Source organism: Oncorhynchus gorbuscha, linkage group LG04 (assembly GCF_021184085.1).
Source record: "Oncorhynchus gorbuscha isolate QuinsamMale2020 ecotype Even-year linkage group LG04, OgorEven_v1.0, whole genome shotgun sequence".
Lineage (NCBI taxonomy): Eukaryota > Metazoa > Chordata > Actinopteri > Salmoniformes > Salmonidae > Oncorhynchus > Oncorhynchus gorbuscha.
The window spans coordinates 70,656,870-70,676,167 of record NC_060176.1 but is presented as its reverse complement, the minus strand read 5'-3'; the positions used below and the strand labels follow the sequence as shown (position 1 = coordinate 70,676,167).

The following is a 19,298-nucleotide window of genomic DNA, read 5'->3' as shown; positions in this document are numbered from 1 at the left end:
CAAGAATCAGGAAAGACTATCTTATTATCGACATGAATGGGTGAACTGTTGTTTTGGGCAAAATACTCCAGAGTTTTTTGCCAGGTAGTCTTTTTTTGTCAATGGTTGTTAATTGAGTAAGAGGATTTAGGCAGATTAAAATGAACAGAGCAATTAAAAGAAAGCACATCTCCACTTTCACAAGGGTTGACGTGCCAAACTGTTTAAGTATTAGCCAAGCTTAATGTCAATAATTCACATCAGTCACATCTCAGTCCTGCCATACCAGACTGAATAAACACTGAGAACTCCATTTTGTTTTAATAATCTGTACTATCCCTCTCCCTCCATAATGGCATTGCAACTACCATCACACAGAGAAAAACAGACCCGAGTTTACCCTTTCATCTTCAACCAAGACAGCTTGGTCCACAAGCCCAACACTGTCTCTCAGGTCCCATATCAGGCCTCTTGAAGATAGCAGCAGTGATGACTGAGGCCACTACTCCTCAGTGGCTCCTGTATCTGCGTCATGGCCTGATTATCACTGCATTACCGGCAGGCTCTGCTTGATGGGTCATCTTAATCAGAATATGGCAAAACAGATAGGCACCAATATGGGGACCGAGGCATTCTATTGATGGACGCTGCCAGTTAGGCTACCATGGTTCTTGTATGTCGACACTTCTGTCTGTTAAGTTATCACAGTTGACGTTTTTCTAACAACTGACAATGGGGAAAAAGCGTAGGAAAACGTGTGTGTGTGTGTTCAGCATTGATACCAAGTGAAATGTAGTGTTTAAGCTTTTCACAAGTAGTTGATCTCACAGACAAGCTTCAGCAAGGCCCAAAGGTTCAAAACTAATTGAGAAAAAGTTTCCTCTGCACTTTTAAAGTAGAAGACTAAACAAGAACAGAGCACTACTGCATTAAGGGTGCAGAAATGAGAAGTGGCGTCTTGTATCATTTGTCATCCTCACCAGAGTGCTACAACCTTAGCAATAGAAGAGTGATGAGTGTGAGGTCATAGCCGACAACACAAGGGCATCAAAATCCCCTCACTGTCTCCCTCAGTCAGGAGAGAATCCAGAGGAGCTCAGATAGGGTAAGCACATTATCCTTATATGACCCTACTGTAAACATTACAATAGACGTACAGTGGAAGTTGACATACACTTAGGAAGGAGTCATTAAAACTTGTTTTTCGACGACTCCACAAATGTCTTGTTAACAAACTATAGTTTTGGCAAGTCGGTTAGGACATCTACTTTGTGCATGACCCAATTTTTCCAACAATTGTTTACAGACAAATTATTTCACTTATAATTCACTGTATCACAATTCCAGTGGGTCAGAAGTTTACATACATTAAGTTGACTGTGCCTTTAAACAGCTTGGAAAATCCCAGAAAATGATGCCATGGCTTAGAAGCTTCTGATAGGCTAATTGACATCATTGGTGTCAACAGGGAGGTGTACCTGTGGATGTATTTCAAGGCCTACCTTCAAACTCACTTCCTCTTTGCTTGACATCATGGGAAAAATCAAAAGATATCAGACAAGACCTCAGAAAAAAATTGTAGACCTCCACAAGTCTGGTTCATCATTGGGAGCAATTTCCAAGCGCCTGAAGGTACCACGTTCATCTGTACAAACAATAGTACGCAAGTATAAACACCATGGGACCACGCAGCCGTCCATACCACTCAGGAAGGAAACGCATTCTGTCTCCTAGAGATGAACGTACTTTAGTGCAAATCGATCCCAGAACAACAGCAAAGGACCTTGTGAAGATGCTGGAGGAAACCGGTACAAAAATGTCTATATCCACAGTAAAACGAGTACTATATCGACATAACCTGAAAGGCTGCTCAGCAAGGAAGAAGCCACTGCTCCAAAACCGCCATAAAAAAAGGCAGACTACAGTTTGCAACTGCACATGGGGACAAAGATTGTACTTTTTGGAGAAATGTCCTCTGGTCTGAGGAAACAAAAATAGAACTGTTTTGCCATAATGACCATCGTTATGTTTGGAGGAAAAAGGGGGAGGCTTGCAAGCCGAAGAACACCATCCCAACCATGTAGCACGGGGATGGCAACATGTTGTGGGGGTGCTTTGTTACAGGAGGGACTGGTGCAAATCACAAAATACATGGCATCATAAGAGAGGAAAATTACGTGGATACAGTGGAGCAAAATAGTATTTTGTCAGACACCAATTGTGCAAGTTATCCCACTTAAAAAGATGAGAGGCCTGTAATTATAATAATAATAATAATCATAGGTACACTTCAACTATGACAGACAAAATGAGAAGAAAAAAAATCCAGAAAATCACATTGTAGGATTTTTAATGAATTGATTTGCAAATTATGATGGAAAATAAGTATTTGGTCAATAACAAAAGTTTATCTCAATACTTTGCTATATACCCTTTGTTGGCAATGACAGAGGTCAAACGTTTTCTGTAAGTCTTCACAAGGTTTTCACACACTGTTGCTGGTATTTTGGCCCATTCCTCCAAGCAGATCTCTTCTAGAGCAGTGATGTTTTGGGGCTGTTGCTGGGCAACACGGACTTTCAACTCCCTCCAAAATGTTTCTATGGGGTTGAGTTCTAGAGACTGGCTAGGCCACTCCAGGACCTTGAAATGCTTCTTACGAAGCCACTCCTTCGTTGCCCGGGCGGTGGGTTTGGGATCATTGTCATGCTGATAGACCCAGCCATGTGTAATCTTCAATGCCCTTGCTCATGGAAGGAGGTTTTCACTCAAAATCTCATGATACATGGCCCCATTCATTCTTTCCTTTACACGGATCAGTCGTCCTGGTCCCTTTGCAGAAAAACAGCCCCAAAGTATGATGTTTCCACCCCCATGCTTCACAGTAGGTATGGTGTTCTTACCAAAAAGTTATATTTTGGTTTCATCTGACCATATGACAATCTCCCAATCTTCTTCTGGATCATCCAAATGTTCTCTAGCAAACTTCAGACGGGCCTGGACATGTACTAGCTTAAGCAGGGGGACACGTCTGGCACTGCAGGATTTGAGTCCCTGGCGGCGTAGTGTGTTACTGATGGTAGGCTTTGTTACTTTGGTCCCAGCTCTCTGCATGTCATTCACTAGGTCCCCCCGTGTGGTTCTGGGATTTTTGCTCACCGTTCTTGTGATCATTTTGACCCCACGGGGTGAGATCTTGCGTGGAGCCCATGATCGAGGAAGATTATCAGTGGTCTTGTATGTCTTCCATTTCTTAATAATTGCTCCCACAGTTGATTTCTTCAAACCAAGTGTCTTACCTATTGCAGATTCAGTCTTCCCAGCCTGGTGCAGGTCTACAATTTTGTTTCTGGTGTCCTTTGACAGCTCATTGGTCTTGGCCATAGTGGCTGTTTTAGGTTGTGGACAGGTGTCTTTTATACTGATAACAAGTTCAAACAGGTGCCATTAATACAGGTAACAAGTGGAGGACAGAGGAGCCTCTTAAAGAATCATTTACAGGTCTGTGAGAGCCAGAAATCTTGCTTGTTTGTAGGTGACCAAATACTTACTTTCCACCATAATTTGCAAATAAATTCATTAAAAATCATGCAATGTGATTTTTTTTTCTTTTTTTCTCATTTTGTCTGTCATAGCTGAAGTGTACCTATGATGAAAATTACAGGCCTCTCTCATCTTTTTAAGTGGGAGAACTTGCACAATTGGTGGCTCACTCAATACCACTGTATATTGAAGCAACATCTCAAGACATCAGTTAAAGTTGAAGCTTGGTCGCAAATGGGTCTTCCAAATGGACAATGACCCCAAACATACTTCCAAAGTTGTGACAAAATGGCTTAAGGACAACAAAGTCAAGGTATTGGAGTGGAAATCACAAAGACCTTACCTCAGTCCTATAGAAAATTTGTGTGCAGAACTGAAAAAGCGTGTGCGAGCAAGGAGGCCTACAAACCTGACTCAGTTACACTAACTCTGTCAGGAGGAATGGGCCAAAATTCACCCAACTTATTTTGGGACGCTTGTGGAAGGCTACCCAAAAAGTTTGACCCAAGTTAAACAATTTAAAGGCAATGCTACCAAATATTAATTGAATTTATGTAAACTTCTGACCCACTGGGAATGTGATGAAAGAAATTAAAGCTAAAATATATAATTCTCTACTATTATTCTGACATTTCACATTATTAAAATAAAGTGGTGATCCTAACTGACCTAAGACAGGGAATTTTTACTAGGATTAAATGTCAGGAATTGTTAAAAACTTAGTTTAAATGTATTTTGCTAAGGTGTATGTAAACTTCAGACTTCAACTGTACCATAGTGCATTCCAAGGATTATCTAGGATTGACAGATACCAAATATGAAATAAGCATAGATGCATGGATCTTAAAGTACTTGACTATGTAACACACTGGGCGCCTCAAACAGTTTCAAAAAAGGTTATTTAATAAATAGACCCATTACAACACAAAAAATACACTGCTCTGTGAAACTGACATGTAGTTAAGACAATCAAGCCTTATGACTGCTGGGTGTCATGTTATTTTGATCACATTGACTTCCAACAATAACCTCTCAATAATATAAAGGAGATATGATAAGACTATGAGCTTGTGTTGTAAATGCATTATAAACTTTCCAAGTTGCAGTTCAATTAACAAATATAAAATTCCCCACGAAACAGGTGTTCCCCGATCGTAATATCATTTTCATGGAAAGCATACATGTCCTCAAAAAATTACACTTCTCAATTACAAAAACACAGTAAAGTTAGTTTAGTGCCCAATCAAGGCAAAATACAAACCACTGTCTTTCACGATATGTTTGAAATTCTATGACCAACCTCTAGCACAAGAGAGGAAACAATGTTTTGATCCCATGAACAAAGAGAGGGTGAAACTGAGTCATTAAAGCATTTGACTGAAGAGTGGAGGAGACATTGTCCCCCCCCCATGACTGGAGTAAACATTACACACACCGACAAGAGTCCCTGGTGAACTTCACACACTCCTTATGGGCGAGGGGACAACCACTGACAACCCCAGCCTCATACACAGACCCCTCGCTCTATCCATTACTATGGTGGAGATGAGTTTCCCCTTTCTCTCTATCCAGGTTCTGCTGTGCGCTGTGGATCGTACAGTCCATTTGAAGCTTCTTCTCCCCTCTTGTTCCTCGTCTGGTGTGCTACTGTACAAACAGGATACTGAAAGCCATCAAGACACAGCAAAAAGCCACCCAGGGACTCTTACGTTCACCTAAAAAAAAAGAGAGCAAGAGAGAAAAAGAAAGAGTTATAAGACTGTGTTCGGTCACAATTACTCTTATATAGCAAATCGACATATTAGCAATCAGCTAAACGATTAAGAAAAAAAGGCTGTACATAGCTTACCTATTCTGGCACACTTCCAGAATATTCCCAAAATTCTGAAAGGGAAAAACATATATTTAATTCAACAGTTCAATAAAAAATGTATAACTTCATAATTAAACATGGTGGCCAAATCCTACACAAGCCTATCCCCTAAGCCACATCAAAAGGAAAGACAGAAATACTTGAGTCTGAAGATAGGACTTGGCCACAATCACATCCCTGCTGCTGTAGGGGGCTTATAGCCAGGGGTTGAGGATGAGCTACTGAGCCATGAGGTGGCAACCAGGAAGGCCTCTTTCACAGCTCTACTGTGTGTGATAACACAGGAGAGACACTGGACATTGAGCATGATCTCCACAGAGGAGACACAGACAGGCCAGCCAGTTCACATCCGTGCCCATGTACAGGCTCTTATCGTGGTGGTAGAAGAGGCGCCTCCTATCTGAAGAAGCTCCATGATATGAATTCTACTCAGCAGGACTAGACACCTACAGTGCCTTCAGAAAGTTTTCCACATTTTGTTGTGTTACAGCCTGAAATCAAAATATATATGTTTTAATCATCTACACACAATACCCTTTAATGACCAAGTGAAAACATGTTTGTAGAAGTTTTTGCACATTTATTGAATGTGAAATACAGATATATAATTTACATAAGTATTCACACCTCTGAGTCAAAACTTTGTAGAAGCTGAGTACAGCTGTGAGTCTCTTTGGGTAAGTCTCTAAGAGCTTTCCACACCTGGATTGTGCAACATTTCACATTCTTTTCAAAATTATTCAAGCTCTGTCAAATTGGTTGCTGATCATTGCTAGACAACCATTTTCTTGCCAAATACATTTAAGTAGATTTAAGTCAACACTAAGGAACATTCACTGTCTTCTTGGTAAGCAACTCCAGTGTAGATTTGGCCTTGTGTTTTAGGTTGTCTTGCTGAAAGGTGAATACATTTTTTTATCCTGAAAAACACTGCAGTCTAACAAATACAAGCATACCCATAACACGATGAAGCCACCAATATGCTTGAAAATATGAGGAGTGGTACTCAGTAATGTGTTGTATTGGATTTGCCCCAGACATAACACTTTGTTTTCAGGACAAAAAGTGAATTGCTTTACCACATGTTTTGCAGTATTACTTTAGTGCCTTGTTGCGAACAGGATGCATGTTTTGGAATATTTGTTCTGCACAGGTTTCCTTCTTTTCACTTTATCAAATTGGTTAGTATTGTGACTACAATGTTGTTGATCCTTAAGTAACTACAATGCAGTTGATCTATCCTCAGTTTTCACCTATCACAGCCATTAAACTCGGTTTTAAAGTCAATATTGGCCTCATGGTGAAATCCGGCAATGGAGTTAGGAAGGACGCCTGTATCTTTGCAGTGACTGGGTGTATTGATACACCATGAACAAGTGTAATTAATAACTTCACCATGCTCAAAGGGATATTCAATGTTTTTTTTACCATCTACCAATAGGTGCCCTTCTTTGCGAGTCATTGGAAAATCTCCCTGGTCTTTATGGTTGAATCTGTTTGAAATGCACTGCTTGATTGAGGGACTTTACAGATAAGTGTATGTATGGGGTATAGAGATGAGGTAGTCATTCAAAAATCATGTTAAACACTATTGCACACAGAGTGAATCCATGCAACTTATGTGACTTGTTAAGCAAATCACATTTTCACTCATTAACTTATTTTAGGCTTGTCATTACAAAGGGGTTGAATACTTAATGACTCAAAGACATTTCAGCTTTTCCGTTGATTAAAAAACATAATTCCACTTTGACGTTATGGGGTATTGTGTGTAGGTAGGCCAGTGACAAAACATCTCAATTTAATTCATTTTAAATTCAGGCTGTACAACAAAATGTGGAAAAAGTCAGAGTGTAAATACTTTCTGAAGGCCCTGTAAAACCAATTCCCCCTCAGGAGAAAATATTTGGCATAGGTCCTCAGATCCTCAAAAGGTTCTACAGCTGCATCATCGAGAGCATCCTGACTGGTTGCATCACTGCCTGGTATGGCAACTGCTCGGCCTCCGACCGCAAGGCACTACAGAGGGTAGTGCGAACGTTCCAGTACATCACTGGGGCTAGTCTTCCTGCCATCCAGGACCTCTACACCAGGCGGTGTCAGAGGAAGGCCATGAAAATTGTCAAAGACTCCAGCCACCCTAGTAAGAGATTGTTGTCTCTGCTACCACACGGCAACCTGTACCGGAGCACCAAGTCTAGGTCCAAGAGGCATCGAAACAGCTCTCTGCTGAACATCTAGTCAAATAGCTACCCAGACTATTCACCCCCCCCCCCTCCCCACCACTGCTACTCTCGGTTGTCATCTGTGCCTAGTCACTTTATGTCACACCCTGGTCTTAGTATTGTGTGTTTTCTTTATTATTTTGGTCAGGCCAGGGTGTGACATGTGGTGTGTTTTGTCTTGGGGTTTTAGTAGGTACTGGGATACTGGGTACTGGAAATTCCGGAGTTCTAAATTGAGCAGCTGCTGAAAAATGAGCTCCTGTATTTATTGAGATTTAAATGTTTTTTTAGAGTGAAGTACATCGAAAAAATCAAGAGAAAAATGCAAGACTCAATAGAAGACAAAACAAGGAACAAACTAAACAAGACAGGCTTTTGAAAAATTAACTATTTTTTTTCATAAAATTGTACAGTTATCTTAGCTAGGTGAATTGCTAGCAGAATTGTTTACTTGTTGCTAAGCAGTTGCTAGGGACTCTCCTGGAAGAAGCTAGCTAGCTTACAAAGAATAACAACAAAAAATATCTAGTTAACAGAAGAAAGGAAGACAAAATAAGGACAAAAGAAGGACAGAAGAAAAAGGAAAAGAAAGGACAACAAAGTGAAACAGTCAGCACTTCTATTGCAACTTCGTATTTCGTCGTCCTAACGTAGTCTACACTGCTATCTGCCCAGCAGCTAGCCAGCTAGCAAACGTCCACCGTCTACCGAATAGCAGCACTGTAGAAACTATTACACTCAACTGAACGACTTGATTAGTGTAGTGTTAGCTAGCTACATAGTTGTCTTTGCTGTCTTCGTATCCAAGATAATTGTGTAGTTTAGAGCGTGTAGTCTTAGAGTGATTATCTTAATTTACCGAGGTTAGCTAGCCAGCTATTTGTCGTCCTTAACGTAGGAGACACTGCTAGCTAGCCAACAGCTAGCCAACGTCTACTGAATAGAACTTCCGCACTCAACAACCCGGTCGCATTCCGCTTCGCTCCACAGGTAGTATCACATTTTTCATTTCATTTCATTACAGCACAACGGTTTGATTTGTTTGATCGTAGCTAGCTACATAGCTAGCTACATAGCCGTCTGTGTATCAAAGATAATTGTGTAGTCTAAAGCGATTTTCTAGGTTAGCTAGCCAGCTATTGTCGTTCTTTTAACGCAACATAACGTAATCAACAGTGCTAGCTAGCCAGCTAGCCCCCGAATAGCAGCACTGTAGAAACTACTACACTCAACGGAACGACTTGATTAGTGTAGTGTCAACAACGCAGCCACTGTCAGCTAGCCTACAAAGTCAACAACGCAGCCACTGCCAGCTAGCCTACTTCAGCAGTACTGTATCATTTTTAATAATTTTAGTCAATAAGATTCTTGCTACGTAAGCTTAACTTTCTGAACATTCGAGACGTGTAGTCCACTTGTCATTCCAATCTCCTTGCATTAGCGTAGCCTCTTCTGTAGCCTGTCAACTATGTGTCTGTCTATCCCTGTTCTCTCCTCTCTGCACAGACCATACAAACGCTCCACACCGCGTGGCCGCTGCCACCCTAATCTGGTGGTCCCAGCGCGCACGACCCACGTGGAGTTCCAGGTCTCCGGTAGCCTCTGGAACTGCCGATCTGCAGCCAACAAGGCAGAGTTCATCTCAGCCTATGCCTCCCTCCAGTCCCTCGACTTCTTGGCACTGACAGAAACATGGATCACCACAGATAACACTGCTACTCCTACTGCTCTCTCTCGTCCGCCCACGTGTTCTCGCACACCCCGAGAGCTTCTGGTCAGCGGGGTGGTGGCATAGGGATCCTTATCTCTCCCATGTGGTCATTCTCTCTTTCTCCCCTTACCCATCTGTCTATCGCCTCCTTTGAATTTCATGCTGTCACAGTTACCAGCCCTTTCAAGCTTAACATCCTTATCATTTATCGCCCTCCAGGTCCCCTCGGAGAGTTCATCAATGAGCTTGATGCCTTGATAAGCTCCTTTCCTGAGGACGGCTCACCTCTCACAGTTCTGGGTGACTTTAACCTCCCCACGTCTACCTTTGACTCATTCCTCTCTGCCTCCTTCTTTCCATTCCTCTCCTCTTTTGACCTCACCCTCTCACCTTCCCCCTACTCACAAGGCAGGCAATACGCTCGACCTCATCTTTACTAGATGCTGTTCTTCCACTAACCTCATTGCAACTCCCCTCCAAGTCTCCGACCACTACCTTGTATCCTTTTCCCTCTCGCTCTCATCCAACACTTCCCACACTGCCCCTACTCGGATGGTATCGCGCCGTCCCAACCTTCGCTCTCTCTCCCCCGCTACTCTCTCCTCTTCCATCCTATCATCTCTTCCCTCTGCTCAAACCTTCTCCAACCTATCTCCTGATTCTGCCTCCTCAACCCTCCTCTCCTCCCTTTCTGCATCCTTTGACTCTCTATGTCCCCTATCTTCCAGGCCGGCTCGGTCCTCCCCTCCCGCTCCGTGGCTTGACGACTCAATGCGAGCTCACAGAACAGGGCTCCGGAAGGCCGAGCGGAAATGGAGGAAAACTCGCCTCCCTGCGGACCTGGCATCCTTTCACTCCCTCCTCTCTACATTTTCCTCCTCTGTCTCTGCTGCTAAAGCCACTTTCTACCACTCTAAATTCCAAGCATCTGCCTCTAACCCTAGGAAGCTCTTTGCCACATTCTCCTCCCTCCTGAATCCTCCTCCCCCTCCCCCTCCTCCCTCTCTGCAGATGACTTCGTCAACCATTTTGAAAAGAAGATCGACGACATCCGATCCTCGTTTGCTAAGTCAAACAACACCGCTGGTTCTGCTCACACTGCCCTACCCTGTGCTCTGACCTCTTTCTCCCCTCTCTCTCCAGATGAAATCTCGCGTCTTGTGACGGCCGGCCGCCCAACAACCTGCCCGCTCGACCCTATCCCCTCCTCTCTTCTCCAGACCATTTCCGGAGACCTTCTCCCTTACCTCACCTCGCTCATCAACTTATCCCTGACCGCTGGCTACGTCCCTTCCGTCTTCAAGAGAGCGAGAGTTGCACCCCTTCTGAAAAAACCTACACTCGATCCCTCCGATGTCAACAACTACAGACCAGTATCCCTTCTTTCTTTTCTCTCCAAAACTCTTGAACGTGCCGTCCTTGGTCAGCTCTCCCGCTATCTCTCTCAGAATGACCTTCTTGATCCAAATCAGTCAGGTTTCAAGACTAGTCATTCAACTGAGACTGCTCTTCTCTGTATCACGGAGGCGCTCCGCACCGCTAAAGCTAACTCTCTCTCCTCTGCTCTCATCCTTCTAGACCTATCGGCTGCCTTCGATACTGTGAACCATCAGATCCTCCTCTCCACCCTCTCTGAGTTGGGCATCTCCGGCGCGGCCCACGCTTGGATTGCGTCCTACCTGACAGGTCGCTCCTACCAGGTGGCGTGGCGAGAATCTGTCTCCTCACCACGCGCTCTCACCACTGGTGTCCCCCAGGGCTCTGTTCTAGGCCCTCTCCTATTCTCGCTATACACCAAGTCACTTGGCTCTGTCATAACCTCACATGGTCTCTCCTATCATTGCTATGCAGACGACACACAATTAATCTTCTCCTTTCCCCCTTCTGATGACCAGGTGGCGAATCGCATCTCTGCATGTCTGGCAGACATATCAGTGTGGATGACGGATCACCACCTCAAGCTGAACTTCGGCAAGACGGAGCTGCTCTTCCTCCCGGGGAAGGACTGCCCGTTCCATGATCTCGCCATCACGGTTGACAACTCCATTGTGTCCTCCTCCCAGAGCGCTAAGAACCTTGGCGTGATCCTGGACAACAAACTGTCGTTCTCAACTAACATCAAGGCGGTGGCCCGTTCCTGTAGGTTCATGCTCTACAACATCCGCAGAGTACGACCCTGCCTCACACAGGAAGCGGCGCAGGTCCTAATCCAGGCACTTGTCATCTCCCGTCTGGATTACTGCAACTCGCTGTTGGCTGGGCTCCCTGCCTGTGCCATTAAACCCCTACAACTCATCCAGAACGCCGCAGCCCGTCTAGTGTTCAACCTTCCCAAGTTCTCTCACGTCACCCCGCTCCTCCGCTCTCTCCACTGGCTTCCAGTTGAAGCTCGCATCCGCTACAAGACCATGGTGCTTGCCTACGGAGCTGTGAGGGGAACGGCACCTCAGTACCTCCAGGCTCTGATCAGGCCCTACACCCAAATAAGGGCACTGCGTTCATCCACCTCTGGCCTGCTCGCCTCCCTACCACTGAGGAAGTACAGTTCCCGCTCAGCTCAGTCAAAACTGTTCGCTGCTCTGGCTCCCCAATGGTGGAACAAACTCCCTCACGACGCCAGGACAGCGGAGTCAATCACCACCTTCCGGAGACACCTGAAACCCCACCTCTTTAAGGAATACCTAGGATAGGATAAAGTAATCCTTCTCACCCCCCCCCCCCTTAAAATATTTAGATGCACTATTGTAAAGTGGTTGTTCCACTGGATGTCATAAGGTGAATGCACCAATTTGTAAGTCGCTCTGGATAAGAGCGTCTGCTAAATGACTTAAATGTAAATGTAAATGGGATTGTGGCTTAGTAGGGTTATCTTGTAAAGTCTATGGTTGCCTGAAGTGGTTCTCAATCAGAGGCAGGTGATTATCGTTCTCTCTGATTGGGAACCATATTTAGGCAGCCATATTCTTTGAGTGTTTCATGGGTGATTGTTCCTGTCTCTGTGTTAGTTTGCACCAGATAGGCTGTTTAGGTTTTCACGTTACGTTTGTTGTTTTGTATTGTTCGTGTTTATTCGTTTTATTAAACATGTATCAAAATTACCACGTCGCATTTTGGTCCGATCCTTGCTACACCTCTTCGTCAGAGGAGAAGTTAGAAGAAAACCGTGACACTTTAATTAACTCTACCTTCATGTACATACTAACTCAACTAACCGGTGCCACTCTCACATTGACTCTGTACTGGAGGCACCCCCCTGTATATATTGTTATTCTTTACTGCTCCTCTTTAATTACTTGTTACTTTTCTCTCTTATTCTTATCCATATTTTTTTAAACTGCACTGTCGGTTAGGAGCTTGTAAATAAGCATTTCACTGTAAGATCTACACCAGTTGTATTCGGCGCATGTGACTAATAAAATGTGATTTGAATTCCGTAACTGGCATTTCTAAGACTGCATTTTCATCAACAGATTGAATATTTAGGTGTGTGTGTGGTCAGACAGATTATGCTCCTGTGTGTGTGCTAGTTAGCCAACAGCACCTCTCCAACCCAATCCCTCAATGACCAGAGCAGGCTTTCCATTCTAAACTCTTGCACTATGAAATAAATTATCTCATGTATCTGAAGTAAATGTTTTTGGGGCAAACAGAATGTTTTCCAGTGACTGTTTTATTTTGCCACTGAAAGAGTGTAGTACAGGAAACAAGTGTTGTTTTAGGTCGTCACCAACAACACATCCTTTTCATAGAGATAAGAATATTGGTCGATGTAGCAGTGATGCTTGCCTCAGAGATTCAATCAATCGCAACACGCATTGGACCCATGATGAAACATTTGCTGTGGCACATCACAACCAAAAACACTCAAGAACAAATCATTCTTGCGCAAAATACTTACTGCGTCCCTCCTAGCTCTAGCTGTGTGAAACTAGGTTACCTCAGCCTCATTATAGTGAATCATGGACTGTGTTCTCCCAAGAAAAATAATGACCCAATGGAGAGGAGAATAGGCTGGTCTAACATTCCCTGACAAGTTGTTTATTTGTTGAGAAATAAAGCAAAATAGTTTAACACAAATATTAATGTGTCACTATCAATAGCTAACAAGTATTGTTCTTCTAGTTGAACTTTATGGTACACTGCTTTGTCCTTATAACTGCATTATATCTGGTAGCCCAGTGCAGTAACATTCCGTCTTCGGGCATAACATTGGAGAAGCGTCCCACATTAGAATGTATATCGATAGTCGGTAGGCTGTTGTTAAATTGGCATCACTGAGCAGTGCACAATAAAGTTGTTAGACGCTAACAGAAAAATGCAGCGAAGATAGGCGCTGCGCACGGGCATAAAAATTGGTCTAACAAAGTTGCCCTCGTGTTTCTTTGGGGGGAAACATTGTTTTGCTCACAAGCTTGGTTGTTTTTCTTTTTTTTTCTCTTTTTCCCCCCAATTTCGTGGCATCCAATTGTTTAGTAGCTATTATCTGGTCTCATCGCTACAACTCCCGTACGGGCTCGGGAGAGACGAAGGTTGAAAGTCATGCATCCTCCGATACACAACCCAACCAAGCCGCACTGCTTCTTAACACAGCGTGCATCCAACCTGGAAGCCAGCCGCACAAATGTGTCGGAGGAAACACCGTGCAACCTTGGATAGCGTGCACTGCGCCCGGCCCGTCACAGGAGTCGCTGGTGCGCGATGAGTCAAGGATATTCCTACCGGCCAAGCCCTCCCTAACCCGGACGACGCTGGCCGGTTGCGACAGAGCCTGGGTGCGAACCCAGAGTCTCTGGTGGCACAGCTGGCGCTGCAGTACAGCGCCCTTATCCACTGCGCCACCCGGGAGGCTCAGCTTGGTTGTTTTTCAATGCTAGTTTGAGTCTTCTGCTTCCACTGACAGCAAAGAGATGCCCTCGTCAGCGTATGCTCAGAGTACATGTCCTGGTAATGCGTGTGAATGTTGGCCTGTTTAAAGGTCTTACATCGGTTACGGAGCGAGTGATCACAAAGTCATCCGGAACGTCTGATGCTCTCATGTATGCTTCAGTGTTGCTTGCCTCGAAGCGAGCATAGAAGTAATTTAGCTCGTCTTGGTAGGCTCGTATCTTTACTAAGAAATGTCTTGTTTTAGAAACATTAAAAAGCATGGTCATCTGCTTTTAGTTTCTTCTTTTATAAATGCATGGCAAAAATATATTTTGTCTCGAAAAAAAGATGAAAAAATAAATAATCTACCTGCCACAGTGGCTGGTGGTCCAAAAAGTACATTTTAGGCCCTGGTACCATCTAACAATTGGATTTAATTATTTATTGGGCACTGTAAATAATGCCTTTTTAAAATCAGAATTTTCTACCAATTAAGGACCTTCTGACATGGAAAACTTGACACAAACAGTACAATAACAGATCGGGAATTAAGTTGCACGGTTTGCTTGCGATATACTCATAGACCTTGTTCATTGCGGTCTGTAACATGAGCTACCACCCCGAGTTGCCCTTAAATGTATAAACTGAACTCAAATGGTACCTACCCTGACTTGTTCTTGTCTAGCAGGCTGGGGGCTAGAGCTCTGATGTAGGCACACGTACAGATGAGCAGAAGAATCACAGTCAGAAGACTCTGGAAGTTAAAAATGGCAGACTGCAAGAGGAGAGTGACAAATGAAAGAAATGCATCAGACTAAAATTTTCACCAAGAAAATAGGTATTTAAATTTTAAAAATTAACATATAAAACAAATTCTTAGCATCCCAACAATTGGGCATACAATATTTGAAATCAAGTTTGATCTGGTATAAAGGCTCTAGAACTAGCCCAAGCCTGTAACATTAGCTAGTGGCTGCTTTTGCTGAGGACCTTCTCAAAAACATTCAGCAGTTGGGCATCCTCCTGTAGACAACATAACGTGCAAACCTCATTATACATGTGGCGTGTTGCTGCATATGTATTTTTAACACATACATATTATTCAATAATTTCCCCCACACCGCTGGCGTGTGTGAACGAGCATTTCCGTAGCCATCGCTAGAATAAAACTTGGTTCTATTTGAGACACTCCACAGGTCCCCTCCTTACTGGATTTCAGCCGGATAAACCCATGTGGGTGCTTGAAGGACAAATGAGAAGAGATTAAAAGATAACTAAAAAGCTTTTCTTTTATAGATTTGCAGAATTTACGAGTCACATGCATAGGGTTGCAGATGTTATTGTAGGGTACAATATAATTAATATAATTGATTCATAGTTGAATTTGGAATTTTAACCTGCGCGTCACCATTGTGTCTGGTGGGGATAGACAAAATACACATGCGCATGATGGCGCGCATGGCCGGTGTAGGGTCAGTTTGTTATATCTGGAGTACTTCTCCTGTCCTATTCGGTGTCCTGTGTGAATCTAAATGTGCGTTCTCTAATTCTCTCCTTTCTTTCTCTCTCTCGGAGGACCTGAGCCCTAGGACCATGCCCCAGGACTACCTGACATGATGACTCCTTGCTGTCCCCAGTCCACCTGGCAATGCTGCTGCTCCAGTTTCAACTGTTCTGCCTTGTTATTATTCGACCATGCTAGTCATTTATGAACATTTGAACATCTTGGCCATGTTCTGTTATAATCTCCACCCGGCACAGCCAGAAGAGGACTGGCCACCCCACATAGCCTGGTTCCTCTTTAGGTTTCTTCCGAGTTTTTCCTAGCCAACGTGCTTCTACACCTGCATTGCTTGCTGTTTGGGGTTTTAGGCTGGGTTTCTGTACAGCACTTTGAGATATCAGCTGATGTACGAAGGGCTATATAAATAAATTTGATTTGTATTCAGCATGTCAAGCCTAGTTCCCATTACCCATAAGCACTCAGTTATGTTGTGCCGGATGTCATGCATTTCAATGGGGACATCCACAACTGAGTGAAAATGGAAGGGTCCATTGCTAGACTGAGGCTGCATACTTTGAAACTTTCCAAACTTTGCATCATCTTCAGTCCAGCCAGACTCTGTTGAAGAACAGGAAGTTACCAAATCACAGAAGATGAAAATATGTGGTTTTCAGTGATGGCTTTATGGGATAGCTAGCAGCTTGTAAACAATTAACCATTCCTATAAATAAGTACCATTTTAATAGTAATGTTAAATAATACACATTGGCTGTTAAGACAATTATATAACTGTTGCTTCCCGTTTAAGTTGAATGCGATGGTAATGACGTTTTTGATGCTTAATTATAAGGTGGTGGTGGTGGGGGGTGCTAGCTACAATGGAATCTTCAACCTAGCCTACCTTTTAGCCAGCTAGCTGCGCTGCAGTACAAGCTAGCTTGACTTGCTATATTTAAACATTAAGGCCCACGGGGATGTGGTATGTGGCCAATATACCACGGCTTAGGGCTGTGGTATACAGCCATATACCACAAATCCTAGAGGCGCCTTATTGTGATTAGAAACTAGTTACCAATGTAATTAGAACAGTAAACAGTATTGTTTTGTCATATGTTCAGCATCCATGGAAACCACCCGGTTTATAAATTAAGTTAAAGAAACAAGTTGAGAAAAAAGTAACTTTACAAAACATTTTATATTATCACCCGAAACAATATGTATCCTGTCTTGAACGAAAAAGTCATATTTTGCGGTGGGTATAATTTGTGGAACATTCCAACAGGATTCCGTTCCAAAAACGTTGTAAACAACAAGGTTGCCAACAAACAACGCACACAAAGTTGTATAGCGGCAGAATAAGATACCGGGGTAGGGATTGGGCGATTTAATTACGTGTTTTACAATGTTTATTCCCGAAAAATGCCTGTACTCACTCTGGTAGCCTATCGACAAACTAAGAATAAGTTGATGCCTATTCGGTAGCTAGTTCGCTAGGTGGATTGATCATGTTACTTTGTATGCGTTGTTTGTTGACAACCTTGTACTTTACGAAGTTTTTGACACATATTCCTGTTGGAACGTGCCACAAATTATACCCATCCCAAATTTCGCTAGCTGATGAGACAGGCCCTCCTCCATATTGCGTTACAAAGGCTCCGCCACCAGGTAAAGATGATGTAAGGCGTAATTCAAAACACATGCAAAGACTTAGTGAAGATAATGTAAGGCGTAATGAAATAGGTCACGATGTAAACGGCGAGTAATGCCGACTTCAAATTCTAGTCGGAACTGGGAAACACGGAAGTGTTCGACTTGCTGATTCGTTGAACGCTGCTCGTGTATAAATAGAACCAGTTAGAAAGTCGGAAATGTTAAAGTTCTGACTAGCACGTGAATACGGTATAAAACACAAAGGCATACTACATTGGTGGCCCGGAACGGAAAGGCTAATGCCTCGTTAGAAAACAATTGGGAGCTCGGAAAAAACGATTTTGGGAAAATCGTTTTGAACTGTCATCCAACTCGGAATTACATTTCGAAAACTCGGGCCTCTTTCTGGAGTTCCCACTTTACAACCCGAATATCACTGACGTCATCATTTGACCTATTTTTGAGTTCCCAAACCCGGTTGTCTTTAAAACACCAGACGTGGCACCAGACGAGTTTGCGAACTGTTAGACTGATTGGCATCTACCATGTGGATATGCAATCGACATCTAACAAATATACTATTAAATGAAAGGGCTAGGTCAGTATGATAGGAGAAACTGAGACAACCAAGATCGAGATGTTTTGTCGTGATTTTATTGCCCTTGTTGACAAAAGCTAGCTAACGTTACAGTACTGTTTGCTAACAAGCAAGCTAGCTACACATACTGTATGCAGAAACATTTGCCAGCTACTCATGTCATATAGAGGTAATTGGATACTATATACGAAAACCTATATCAACCATTGTCACGAATTGATATTGAAAAGTTGAACAACTCTCACTCTTACCATTTTTGTAGCTAAATTTCTCAAAGCCACATCACACTTCCTCTTCGTCCTTAGAAATGACCTAGTTACGAGTGCGTCATTACGCAATCACCCAAGCCCTTCCCTGATTGGCTTACAATTTACTGGACATTTTTGTGGGCTTAGTGATCAAACTTCAAATATCTTTGCTTTCAAAACATGCGTTGATTCTCTGAAGTGCAGAATTTAAAGTATGGGCCACTAACTAGCGCAAACTATTAGCTCTGTAGCTCAGTTGGTAGAGCATGGCGCTTGTAACGCCAGGCGCTTGTAACGCCAGGGTAGTGGGTTCGATCCCCGGGACCACCCATACGTAGAATGTATGCACACATGACTGTAAGTCGCTTTGGATAAAAGCGTCTGCTAAATGGCATATATTATTATTATTATTATTATTATTATATTATAGTTCAGTTGGTTTCTTTAGTATCGAAAACACATGCAGTCAGTGCATCATTTATTTCAGTGGTGTACAGTTTAAACGCTAGAGACAGTGAGAATACCTAACTGTTTTCTGAAACGCGGAAGTCAAGGTATTACTCTGAGGTGAACTCATTCATAAGAGGCAAGTTTCATGTAAGATTTGTTTCTCTTGCGTCATGCAGGTTACATGCGATGTATATCGGAAAATGTTTTTATTCATAATGAATGCGTGCAACGTTGATTGAGAAGTTGCTTGCTTACTTCCAGATGAAGGTGTGGTCAATATCAAATGAGCTACATTTGAATGGAGAAAAATAGTGAACGATACTAGCTAGTTACCAAAAGTTCGGTACAACACAGTCATATGTTCTATTATTTATAGTAGAGCTCTCAGCGAACAGTGACCGTTTTCCGACAGTTTTACAATCATGTAGGCAGGGAAGGAGAAGATTAACAATTGGACATTAAAGTTTTTACATTTAAGGTTACTGGAAATGATGTGCTCTCTTTTTCTCTGACGTTTAGACATGTTTGTGGTCATTTCCTCACGTCACAAGTTTTCACAATATGCCCCCTCCCTCCGACCATACCTAGAAGACATCTTGACATGATTGCATTTAAACCATGTTTTATGATCTCCCCAACGCCTGCCTCTTA

At 43.0% G+C, this 19,298-nt stretch overlaps 1 protein-coding gene across 1 annotated transcript; it reads right to left on the bottom strand.

Annotated features, from left to right (window-relative positions):
* Positions 1–4,404: 4,404 nt before the first annotated feature.
* LOC124034595 (protein kish-A) lies at positions 4,405–18,317 on the bottom strand. Its single transcript, XM_046347997.1, has 4 exons — positions 18,201–18,317; positions 14,863–14,972; positions 5,372–5,406; positions 4,405–5,237 (listed from the first exon to the last, which is right to left on the bottom strand). The coding sequence occupies exons 1-4, from the start codon at positions 18,201–18,203 to the stop codon at positions 5,167–5,169; spliced, it is 219 nt and encodes a 72-aa protein (XP_046203953.1). The 5' UTR covers positions 18,204–18,317; the 3' UTR covers positions 4,405–5,166.
* Between the last annotated feature and the right edge of the window lie 981 nt (positions 18,318–19,298).